The 12,190-nt window shown below is 44.2% G+C and overlaps 1 protein-coding gene across 2 annotated transcripts in view; it reads right to left on the bottom strand.

The window, feature by feature from the left end:
• The window catches only part of DNAH9 (dynein axonemal heavy chain 9), a 209,030-nt gene that overhangs the window by 117,235 nt on the left and 79,605 nt on the right, over positions 1-12,190 (bottom strand). For both annotated transcript variants that reach the window (XM_049812524.1, XM_049812523.1), the window contains 6 exons: positions 11,365-11,526; positions 10,357-10,553; positions 7,596-7,758; positions 5,289-5,412; positions 3,107-3,249; positions 96-257 (listed from right to left, as the gene is read on the bottom strand). In XM_049812524.1, the coding sequence (XP_049668481.1) occupies positions 96-257; positions 3,107-3,249; positions 5,289-5,412; positions 7,596-7,758; positions 10,357-10,553; positions 11,365-11,526 (951 nt within the window). The remainder of the gene's footprint in view (positions 1-95; positions 258-3,106; positions 3,250-5,288; positions 5,413-7,595; positions 7,759-10,356; positions 10,554-11,364; positions 11,527-12,190) is intronic.

Below are 12,190 nucleotides of genomic sequence, written 5' to 3'. Positions count from 1 at the left end.
GCGCAGCCAGGGGTGGCCACCGCCTGCACCCCGCAGAGGAACTCAAACCCAGGCAAGTTCACACACCCACAGATGCCTGTGGGTGAGGTGCTCACCTCCACGGTCTCTGTTTCTCGTAGAAAGCGGAGGCTGACGGACTCGAGGGCCTCCTGTGGCCACTCCTGGAACCAGTCTATGGCCGCACAGCTGATGATGGCGGGGAACCTCCTGCTGCGGATGCGCAGCTTGCTACCAACAGGCGAAAAGCACAATGCAACCTGTAGAGTCCAAGGAAGGAGAAGGTGGGAAGGTATGGCCGGGAGCAGGCACCAGCTCTAGACACGCAGCCCAGCCCGGACTCTACCAACCACTTCCAATGGAAGATCTCACACCACCAGCTAAGGGTACAGCAACCTCTATCCTTGAGTCCTTGCACTTCAGGCCAGCAAGCCTGGCCTGGAAAAGGCATAATCTAGCAATAAACACTTTTTTTTTCTCTCCAATAAAAACAAGCAATGGTGTTAAGCATTGCTATGGTCAGAAGCAGAAGCCTGGCACACTTCCAAGGCTGCAGCTGGGGTTTAATATAACCACTCTTCCCTGCTCTAGCAGTGACACAAAGCTTCACCTGGCAGGGAACTGGCATCCAGATTCAAGTGGTGCAACCAGGAATTAAAGTGAATGGATCTAAATTCTCCTGGCAGGACCACAGGACTGCCTGGATTTTCTCCCTGAAAGCCACCATTGAAAAGGGTTGAGGTGGCTCAAACTCAAAACCTGCTTTTACCAGAATGAGAATTTTTTTAAAAATAGAGAAATCAGAAAACAAAGCTGAATGGAAATAGAAGCATTTGTGAATGCGTTTTCCCTGCTCGCTACATTTTTGCGGAGCAGGTCCTTTGCCTTTCAGGCTTTTTTCTTAGTCCAACAGCTGCTAAAAGGTTCTGAGTTGCAGCAAATTATACAGTGTTCGTGGGTTTCTGGGAAATCTCTCTTCATATTACTCTGGGGCCTGGTCAAGGGGCTGTTACTCCCCTGCTCAGCACCCTCCAGACCTGCAGCATTTCTCCTTCCTCCAGTCTTCAGTGACCTTCCCTCATCCACCTGCCTTTCCCTGCAGGCTGGAGCCTCCTTCCCCCCACAGCCAGCCTGCTCAGCTCCTCTCAGGAGCTCTCCCTTTTCCAGAAGGAAACACCTCACACAGGGTGTAAAGTCAGGCCAAGGCGAAGTAACTTTCCTCTTTGCTGCCCCACCACCAGCTTTCACAGCAAAATAAGACCTAAGGGCCAAAACCTGCCACCACCATTCATTGCAGCCCTTTTCCTGTAAGTCCACTGCAGATGGATTTACCAGCTCTGCTCATCAGGCGCAAAGGAGGACACGGGCAAGTTCCCACCATGCAATGAAGTAGCAATATCTGAGCAAGGGCTGGTTTGGGAAGCAGCATATCTCACTCAATACATCATCCCTCTTCCACTTGTTAGCCCTGGCTGGTACCCGCACAGCCTTGCAAGCACCATGGGGCAGGGTGCTGTCAGACGTCTGCGCTCAGACGTCTGTCTCTATAAGGTGTCGCCACCTCCACGATGATCTAAGATCTGTCTTTTAGAAGCTGCAAAAGCCAGCCTGTAACAAAACCACTTTCGCTTCCATTTCAGAAGAGGCAGCTGAACTCAGAGCTGCTGCTCCTCTGACATGGCCACTGCATGCTCACACGCAGGGGACAGACACATAGAAATCCTTCCTACACCTTCAACCATGAGACTTGGGCACCTCTATGTTGCTCTCACAGGGTCAGACAAGCTTTGGGAAGCTACCCATGTACAAAAGCCCTCTTCTGCACCTACACTACTCTCTACTCTACCCTGAGGCAGAAGGTATGTTGGTGCTCATGCTCCGCTGGGCCAAGCCCCACTCCTGTGCTGCTCCCAGAGGTCCAGCATGCCCTGGACCAGCAACAGATTTATCAGCTTTCTGTGCAGCGCATGATGCTGTCACAAAACGCTGGGGAGAATAAACAGTGCTTCCTGGCTGACCCCATCCATCTGCTCTAACACGCCATTAAGGAGAAGGGCAGACAAGGAAAAGGGATCAGCTTCAAGTAAATCACATTCGTGCTGCCCTTCCAGTGTACCTCAATAGCTAACAGGAATATATCTAGGGAGGGACACCAGGCAGAAGACGTCCAAGGTGCTAGAAGAGCTACAAAACAGCATCAGCACTCATCAGAAGTTCCCCTCTACACTGGGAGAGGGAGAGAGAGGAGAACTGGATTCCCTCTCTTTGGGCATGATCTCCTGTGGCATGGTCCCCAGATTTTAACTCAAAAATCAATTCTCTGGCTGTTCCCTATCCTAAACATGTACCTACCTACATCAAAAAGGGAACAGGCCACCCTAGCTCAGTGAACATATTCCACTGACACAAAGCAGTGAGTAAGAAGGAGGATATGTTTTCATTAAGCAAAGATCAAGCCTTCACTCATTCCCACCCTACCTCCCTGCTCTGGGACTGCAACACTGTACAGTCCTGCAGATGGGTAAATACCTTCTGGAAGGGTCCAGCTCCTTCTTGCACTGTACTTTCTCCATGTGTTGGGCATATCTGGGAAGTCCTGAAACTGTATTGGGATCTTAGGACATATTTATAAGGCCTTTGTATGCTGGAATATGGACTGCAGTGGAAGAAAGCCTGTAAGTATGTTGTGTCCCACTCAGTTCCCAGCACTCTGTTTATAAGATAATGTTTTTTTAGGTCTTCTGGCTATAGATTATCAACAACATGAAGACTGATCCCCTGTGCAATTTTTCCAAGCACCAAGACTTAGTCCTGATGCACCCCAGTTAAACCCCTGTGCATGGCTTTGAAAATGGAAAGGCTGGTCCTGCTCAGCTCCTGAAAGAAAATTTTCAGCTCCCATAGTGCTTTCTAAACCCCAAGAAGTGGTGAAAACAGACAGCATTTCCTACACTTTAGCACTACTTGCTGAGAGAATCACAGTTCACATCATGCATAGGCAGCAAAGCCTTTCAGGCCGCAGTCTGACAAGGTAGCCCAAAGCATCTCTACCCTGTGCCCCTGCACCAGGGTCAGTGGTGAGGACCTGAACTCCCCCAGCCTGTCTCACCTTCAGCTGTCGTCGAACACGCTCTATAAAAAACTTCCAGCAAGTCTCCCTGGAGTCCACCAGTCCCCGGCCTTTGACTTCATTCCTCACACTGTTGATGATGTTTTCAACTTCATCATCAGGGAAGAGATCAGGGATTTCACCTAAAAAAAGAGGGCACGTTTTGGTTTACTATTCTGGATTTTGTTGCAGTCTTAGAGCGAGGCTGCCTCCCCCTTCAGGGGCTCAGGGAAGCCCCTTCCTCCAGATAAATCATTGCGCCAGGTGCCCACGGGCCCCAGCAGCAGATAAGTGGCACAGAAGGTCATTCTGTTAAAAAATAAACACTTGTGAGAGCAAACTTTCTTACAAAAGCTTAAGGTAAACAAATATAGAATAGAGTCAAAGTACAGAAAGTCCATTTTTTTCAGATCTACAGTGCTAATTAGATTACAAAAAAAAAAAATAAAATACCTAATATACTATACATGCTAATGAAATCATTTTAGTTTTGCAAATGAATTAGTTATGTGTACAATTTCTGCAGGTGTTCAATGCCATTTCCAGCAGTGATCAAATAACTCCCAGATCACCAAAACATTTTAAAAGTTAGATATCTTTTAAAAATGTTTAAAAGTTAATAGTTATGCAACTGATTGCCAAAAATGTACCCGACCAAATATTTTTTTAGTGGTTCCTTAATTTATCACCTATTCACTTCCTTTCTAGCTTCTGATTTGATTGAAATCATCATTATTGAGTGAGATACTGTCAATATGAGCCCTAATCACTTAGGAAAATACACTAATCAGAAATCTGTTCATTTATAAGAAAAACTAAAATACATAATTCGTTCTAGCTTCTTAGTGATGATAAGAAGTGAAACAAGCAGGAAAAACAAGTATGCAGATAGCAGAGAGCGGCCAGACCCATCAGTCCGCACCCACTGGGTAGCACTAACTCACATCATGGGAAGTCACAGTCTTTGCATGGTCCCTTCCTCAGCCCAGCTGCAATTCTGCGCTGCCTCCCTGGACCCTGAGGGAGGACCTCTGATCTGTTCCCACTTCCCCACATAGCAACCACAGGAAAACATAACGCATTTCAAAGTCACCGTAAGATGACCTGGACAACCCAAAGCCAGGCTGCTTGGCCTGCCCCTTGCTGCAGGACGCTGCAGAGCTTCACCTCAAGTCATGAAATTTTTGTGTTCTCTATGCCATGCGTAAGAGGTGGTGGGAGATACCCACAGCCCTCCACAACAACCCCTGTCCTTACTCCTGGTTAAAAATTCATCACAGGCAGTGCTTGTTTGCTGCTGAAACCATCTGGCCAATTTATAGCCCCATATGTCAACTCACAAACTGTCGCTCCACTGTGCTGTCAACTCTCCACCCCTCACCATCCATGGAGGTCACCTGAACCAGCTGGTATCTTCCCACTCCTGACTCATAAATAAGGCAACAAGTGGCACGCAGTTAGTGGCAGTGATTTACCAGGGAGCCTGGGAAATATGCCCACTCTGGGTTACTTAGTGCAGTCACACTGACACAGTTGCACACTCCTATGTGCACTGTAGCTGCAGCGTAACCGACACAGAGAGTGCTCATCCACACATACTTGTGCCATGTTCTGCAGGGAAGAGAGCATTGGCATGTAGACTGATTATTCTGCAATTGTTTCAGCATTTAACTCAAAAACGTAAATGCATCTGGAAACATAGAGAGGAAAAGGACTGGGATGGGATAAGCAGCTAGCTGATACACACAGACATGGTCATCTGGAGGCTTTGCATCATCCACCAACTTGCAGATACTCCACTCAAATATTCTAGCCAGGAGCAACCTTATTTTATTAGGCAACTAGAGTGTGGATCCATGGGATCCATAGGTCCAACTCCTCATCTGTCAATACATTCCTTCGGCTGTATCCTCAGCTGTAATATCACAACAGACACATCACTTAACAACCATATGCAGTATACCATGAAGGACGTCAGAGAAAGAAAAAAATCTACCAGACGATGGAGTGCATCCTCACCAAGAAGACCTTAGCAGTGCTTTTAACTCTAGAGCTTAACCCATGTATATTCTAGCTTACTTCATATATTGCCCTTCTGTATATTCTGGAACTACAGATGGTACCATGAGCAAAACTACATTGAAAAGGTGGAGAGGAGAAATCAAAGCAACAAGAGATGTACCTGATGCTAAGAAGTCATTCACCAGCACCAAGAACTGCTCATCTGCCACTTGTGCATCAGTCATCAAGAACACGGTGCCTATGTTCTTCACACCGGCTTTCAGGTACTGGTTTGCCAGGTCTGCCTGGAGGTTGAAAAGCAAGTGGACTTAAGGGGTGCACCTACATTCTGCATAGCATGGGCCAGGTGCCACACCTACCAGCAGGATATTTCAGAATCTTCCCATTAACTGAGAACAAAGCAATTGCAATTAATTAGCATGAAACTGCACTTTGGCCACTCTCCATCTTCAAGGCTGAGCCTTCCAGGTTATATGGGAGAGTCTATCACTACCATGATTGTAAGACATTACCAAGTAAGACTTGACATTATGCCCAGGTCTGTATAATACAAAAATGAGAAGAAAGCCCTGGCCAGCACCACTAGACAAAGGGAAATGCCTGTGGCTGAAACATTTAGAGGTCAATGGATGTGGCTGAAGACATCCATGCAATCCCTGGTTGTGGAGACTGCAAGGGGAGTTCATAAAGTCTTACCCTGCCCCAGGCTGTGGGTACAGTAAGTCACATACACAGGGAGGCTGAAGGACCATAGGGACTGGGAGAGACAGCAGTGCCTGGAAATGTTGGTCTTTGGTATCCCCATGCTGTAGATTTCTCTGGTTTCATAAGTATACGTGAATAATTTTTTATTTATTTTTTTTTTAAAACTGAGGAGCTGCAACACATTTTTTTTGTTTGTGAGGAAGGGAGGAGGATGCCTTATGCGAACATGGATTTTTTCATTTGTGTATTTCTTCCTTCTCTTCCACAGTCCAAGCAGGGACTCGCTCTTCAGTCTCCCACTCAGTGCAGTGATGCTGACAGCCTGATCACATGGAAAAGCTGTTTTGTTTCAAAGGGGACAGTGTCCCCCTAATGAAGGACACCATCTTTCTGAAATCCAAGTTGTTCATGAGATGGGAAAAACACCATTGTCCAGCTCAAACTCCATCCTTCCCCTCCTGTCCCTCCAGGCAGGATACAAGACATGCAGGGGACCCTGAAGGAAAGCACTGACCAACATTTCAGAAACTTAGAAATTCAGCAAACTCACATGCTTCTTCCAAAAGAATCATTTGTTACTTTCATCACTGGAAATTTGGATTAGATCAATTATAACAGCAGGAGGGGCCAATGAGAGACAGGGTAATCTGTCACCATCTTGCTCTTCTATATCTGAGAAAAAAAATTACTCCATATTTCATAAATTATTTGAAAATGAATACAGAGTGAAGGGAACATCAAATTGTCTTCCTCTTCCATAGACAGAGAAGCAAAGAGATGCTTTGAAAACAAGTTTATTAATGCTGGTATCAAACTACATTCCTAGATGGGAGTGCAGGCTTCTTCAATAAATAGGCAGGTAGGAGCTAGAAAATCCTACAAGTGGGCCTGAAAAACACAGAGGAGAGCTGAAAATACCCAACAGATGGTGGGACAGCCTTGTGCGACATGATGAAAACAACTTGTACACCACCACAGGTCACCAGATGGTGCCACTGATGGGGAAGGAACCCAGGATTCATTGGCCATCGTGTCTCCCAGACAGAAGAAAGTGAAGTTAACATGATTGTGATTTTTACACGTGATTATGGTTTTTAATGAGAATCATTCTGCCAGCAGTTAAAATGCTTTTAAACCATTGCAGTGATATTTTAAAATGTTAATTTTTAACTCCTGAGCTCACTAGCCTGTGCAGAAATATAAGCACAGGAACATGTTGTCTCTAGTGAACCATCTACCCTCAACTCAGTCCCTCCATTATACAAAATGGCAGAGGAAGAACTGGATACGATTTGAGAACTCTCCTCCTACTCTCTCCTGCTCCTTTTCCACCTCCAAATTACTCCACAACAGGCACCTCACGGATGAGCTAATTACCATATCTTGGTTTAATTAGAAATAATAATAAAATAGAAATTTTCTGGTCCTTTATGGTTTCTTGAACAAGTATGAAGTGGATGTCCACACTGCTGTGTTCATTAGCTCAGCCCAATGTTGACACTAAGCCTTGGGTTGGAATGCTCTCAGGCCTGGCCAGCTCAGAGGACTGGCAGAAGATGTCATGTCTGCCTGCACTCCTGTGCAGACATGCTTCAGCACGATCTTTCGAGAAGCATTGCTCCTCCCCACAGTCCCATATCGTGTCTGGAGCTTTTTAGTATCTTCACAACAGTGTCACTCAATTTGCAACAAGACAAAGTTTTCAGGGCAACTTCTGCTTTTTAGGTCCTTCCCCTCCACCTCAGCTTTAAAAGTCACCTACCTTCAGGTCAGAGATCCCATACCCTTTTCTCAAAGTGATCTGGAAAACCTCCAGAGAGCTAATGAAGGCTGCCAGTCTGGTCAGGCTCTGCTTGCCGCTTCCACCCACGCCAACCAGGAGAGCGTTTCCTCTGGGGGACTCCAGGATACGGTTGATGCGGCAACTAAATTGAAGCATACAAAATCTCTCATTAATAAGAGTATTTTTATTTTTCTCTGCCTGGTGCTTTTCAATACATATTTTATTTGCTAAGTAATTGTATTCTGAATGGGATGAAAAATGTCAATCTAAGAAACATGTCAGCAATCAATCCCCATCTCCGCTGAGACCTATACAAAGGACGTAGCTGATAAAAAAATAGTTTGGTGGTAATTCAGACTGTGTCCAGTTTCTTTTCCACCTGCCAAGTCCTGCTGGACCCAACTATTTTAAGGTGAAGGCCTGGACATCTTTGCAGAGAGGAGAAGGGAAAAAGCACATTACATCAACATGCAAAAACTGAGAACAAAATTCAAGGTCCTGATACACCTTGCCAGTAAAAGTTCCTCTTCACAAAGCATTTGGGGTTCATGTTCAGGTGAAGAGTCCTGCTATGCATTAAAGCATATTCATGTATGTCTAGAACAGCATAAAACCTCTCTGGAAAACATAGTCCCTGTTTCTTATTTATCCAAACCACCACTACTTAAGAGTGAGATTTTCTCACTCTTAAAATGAACTTGCTATTGTTTTCCAGGTCTGTTCACTTGTCCTGTCTGAGAGTTGCATGGTTATCTCTGTCTGCCTCCAATTTATTCTCTTTAAGCAGTTGCTGACATCCCCATGTGTTAAAATCCCAAGTGAGGGAGATTTAGAGGATCCTACCTGTGAAAACCTCACTGCCCTGTCTTAAATACAAGCACCATTCCCCTCTTCACAGCATTGCCTTTATTCAGCTCCCCTAACTGAGTATTCTCCTAGACTAATCTAATTAATTTTTCAAATGAGACTGCGAGAAATACAGTATTGCTTTATTACAACTCAAGTACTTTATGATCTATGCACAGACTACCACCGATTGTGAAATTATACCCAGAAAAGCAATCCAGTTTGTGTGGAGAGCTTTAGTGTTCCCACTTTCAATTCTCTAGGCTAGCTCTCCCCAAAGATGACAGTGTGGTCTCTGCCCTTGATGTGCTCTCTGGGGCTGCATGCTTTGTGAATGTGCACAATGAGCCCTGGATTAGGAGATGACTGACAGGTATCTCCCACTTCCTTACATAAATTAAGTCCTTTACTTTTCTTTTTTTTTTCTTTTATTTTCTTTTTTTCCTTTTTTCCCTTTTTTTTTCCAACTGAAAATTTTCAGCAAATTCAAGCTGACATTCATAACCTGTTTGAGATGGAATAAGTTGTGTATTTCAGCAAAATGTGATTTCCAAAAGCAATGAATGAAATTCACCCAGCTCCAGTGAAAATCATGCTGAATACTCAAACTTTGCCTTCCTCATTATTCACAATATTAACTGGAGGGATAGTGCCACGCTTTGTTGCAAATCCCAATTTATGTAAAGTGCAAATGGAACACAAGATTAATATTACTGTCACCTTTCTGCAAGCAATGCAAGCAAGCAGAAACATCTATGGACATCAGGTTGCACATGACTCATTAATACAAAGAAATAAATGCCCATACTATAAGGGAAAATGTGCCCCAGCATAGCTGGCACACTACACTGCAAAAGTAACAGGTTGTTGAGCTCTCAGAACAGAAATGGTTAAACAGCTAGTTAAAAGAAGTAGCACTTTATATGTATTTTTTTAATATACGTGAAAGTAACTGCATTAGGCTGCCAGGTCCAGCAAGAACTGAAATCACCCGCACTGGTGTGCAGCAGGACAGCGGCTTCCTGATTAGAGTCACAAATCTGCACCTCTTGATACAATGTTTTCACACAAAATGAGTTAAAACTATGATTTGCAGGGCAGGTCCATCTTCTGAAGTGATCTAAGGCCAGATCTGCATTTAAGCACGCAGAAAACCGTCTGCCTCTGCTGGGGTTCCCAACAAGCGTTTAAATCATATTTGAAAGCTGGAGGTACGCCTCACTATCTATACCACAGACATGTAAATAGCTTTGTAATTATTGACTGGAGGCTTGCTATTTTCATATATTCCCACATGTCCAGTTTCCAAAGGGAATCCATCTGGACCTCCGGGCATCTAAATGCAAGCAGGATTTTGAAAGGATCAAAGCAGTTTAAATGCCTCAATCCATTTAAACTAGTAGCCTGAATGCACATAATCTCACTTTATATATATTTGAAAATCCCACTAAGAACCTGTGTAAACATGGCTCTAAACCAGTTGTGAAAGCATTTAAGGAAATCCCAGTATAGCTAGCTCTGCAGCTGGCTGTCAAGTGAAGACAATAAAACACTTGAACATTGTCATGTACAATAAATGTTCATGCCATATGCAGAGCATCAAGGGCCAATGATATCATAACAGCAACCAGACTTTAAAATAACCACCAGCATGCAGTCCCTCCATCTGACAGCCCCAGGCATCCTCATGGTTTCAAAAGTGCCCTCCAAACACCAGCTACAGAAGCAGCGCTGTGTTTGTACTGGACATGCCACACGGGCAGATGAAGCTTCTGCACACGTACAGCTCCATCAGCTATAACTATCGATACCTACATCCTCCAGGAAACTTCATGGAAGCAATCTGCGTAGATAAATGTTATGATGAGACCATAAAGCCAGAAAATCCCCTTACACATGGCACATGGCATCCTCAAATAGTACCAGGCTCATGGCAGCATTGACTTCATTGTAGTTATCCAAGGCTTCCACAAGAATCTGGTTCAACTCCTCCCAGGTTGGAACTGACCTATAGCTGGGTTCACCGATGCCTTTAGCAAAATGGCAATAAACATTCATTTGCTTGGTCTGCTCTAAAGTTTCCTCAATGTCCTGTCAAAGAAAAAAAAAAAAAAGTATATAACAAGTATAGGAAAAAACATGGCAGCTCTGTGCCATCTTTCCAAGTAAAGTATGGTGTTCCAGCAAATGCCTTTTTATGCCCCTATAGTTGCACCTGCCTGTTGGAAAAGAGGGAAGAGGGACAAGAGGGAAAGAGGGGGAAAGGAAAAATCCCCAGTACTGGCTTCTCTTGCTCTGACAACTTTTTGCAAATCACAAAAACTCAACTCATCACCGTAAGAGAATGTGGCCACAAGAAAAGCCCTGCAGCAACAGCCATAGCATTAGGCTGTTGCATGGACAATGATAACACCTGGAGTAAAAAGTGCTGTCTGCACTACTTATCACTTCAGTGATACTTGTGTGATTCATATGGCAGCACTTCTGGGTGATGCCAGGCCTAAAGGAAAGCCAGTCTAGAGCTTTTATTTGAAAGGTATTTTGGAAAAAGGGAAAGCACTCTGGATTTGTGCCTGCATTTCACTTTGCTCCCATCAAGACCAGGGATCTGACCTTTCTCCTGCTTTTGCCACATGAGACTCAAAGCACTTAAATAAAGGAATTTAATTATTCACAGAGCCCAAATCTCCTCTCCCCAATGCCCTTATGGAGTGCATCATTTACTCATATCACAACACTGGCAGCCCAGGATATGGATGACAGAGATTTTGCTCCTGCAAGAGCATTGCCCTCCAGGCAAGTGAGAGATGGTCAGACCTTGGGTCAAACTTTGCTTTCCCAAGGAACTTTTTTTCCTGTAAGCATGTATGTTATTATCACAGTTACAAACTTCAATACTTACATCATAGAATTTCTTCACCATCTCCAGCTGGATTTTATCAAAGGTACCATAATCCTTTTCTTCAACCATCTTATCCCGGTACACGCGGTTTGACTCATGCAGGTAGAGTTTCACTAGGTCTTGGGGTTCCTTCAGACATTCAGGGGTAGAGAACAGAAGGCCCTGTAGAGAGCAGAGACAGTAAGTAAACCCCATCTTGACCCTAAGGGACTAACCTCACCCTCAGCATCCAGGCTATCACGCTAGAATAGGGCTGAATCACTCTAAATGGAGAGTTAGTATAGCAACCTGCAACTGAACTTCTGAATAAGCCCCTACTCAACAGCCCCTGGAGGACATGCCCTTTGTTACTCCCAGTCTCCCAAAGCAGTTTATATTCATTATAGTCATTTTAATACCCCAAACAGCATCCCCAATGCAGCCTGGCTCGGCTGGTGGTCCTGATCTCAGCAGCAATGTGCATGCAGAGTCAGGCACCAGCCCAGACATGCGGCTTTTTGCATCCCAACACCACACCATGGGTGCTTTGCTAAGAAGAAAAAATAGTTTGGAAATTTTAGTGGTGATGACTTTTTTTTAATCAATTAATTTTAATTAGGTGCATTCTGCCTGCAGGAAATATTAGTTGCTGTCTGCTCATCACAGTATGTTTACCGTGAACTCTATTAAAATGCATAAAAGAATTATATTTCAAAGAGGTGTCGCCTATAACTAAGCCTATTAACAGCACACAGGGTTTTCAATGGCATGAATTAAATAGACAGATTTTATTCCTAACATCTAATTATTTATACATAAAATATAAAATGTTTTAAAAGCAATGTAA

Source organism: Accipiter gentilis, chromosome 10 (assembly GCF_929443795.1).
Source record: "Accipiter gentilis chromosome 10, bAccGen1.1, whole genome shotgun sequence".
NCBI classification, from domain to species: domain Eukaryota; kingdom Metazoa; phylum Chordata; class Aves; order Accipitriformes; family Accipitridae; genus Astur; species Astur gentilis.
Note: the sequence above shows the minus strand (reverse complement) of the source record. Positions and strands in the feature narration are given on the sequence as shown.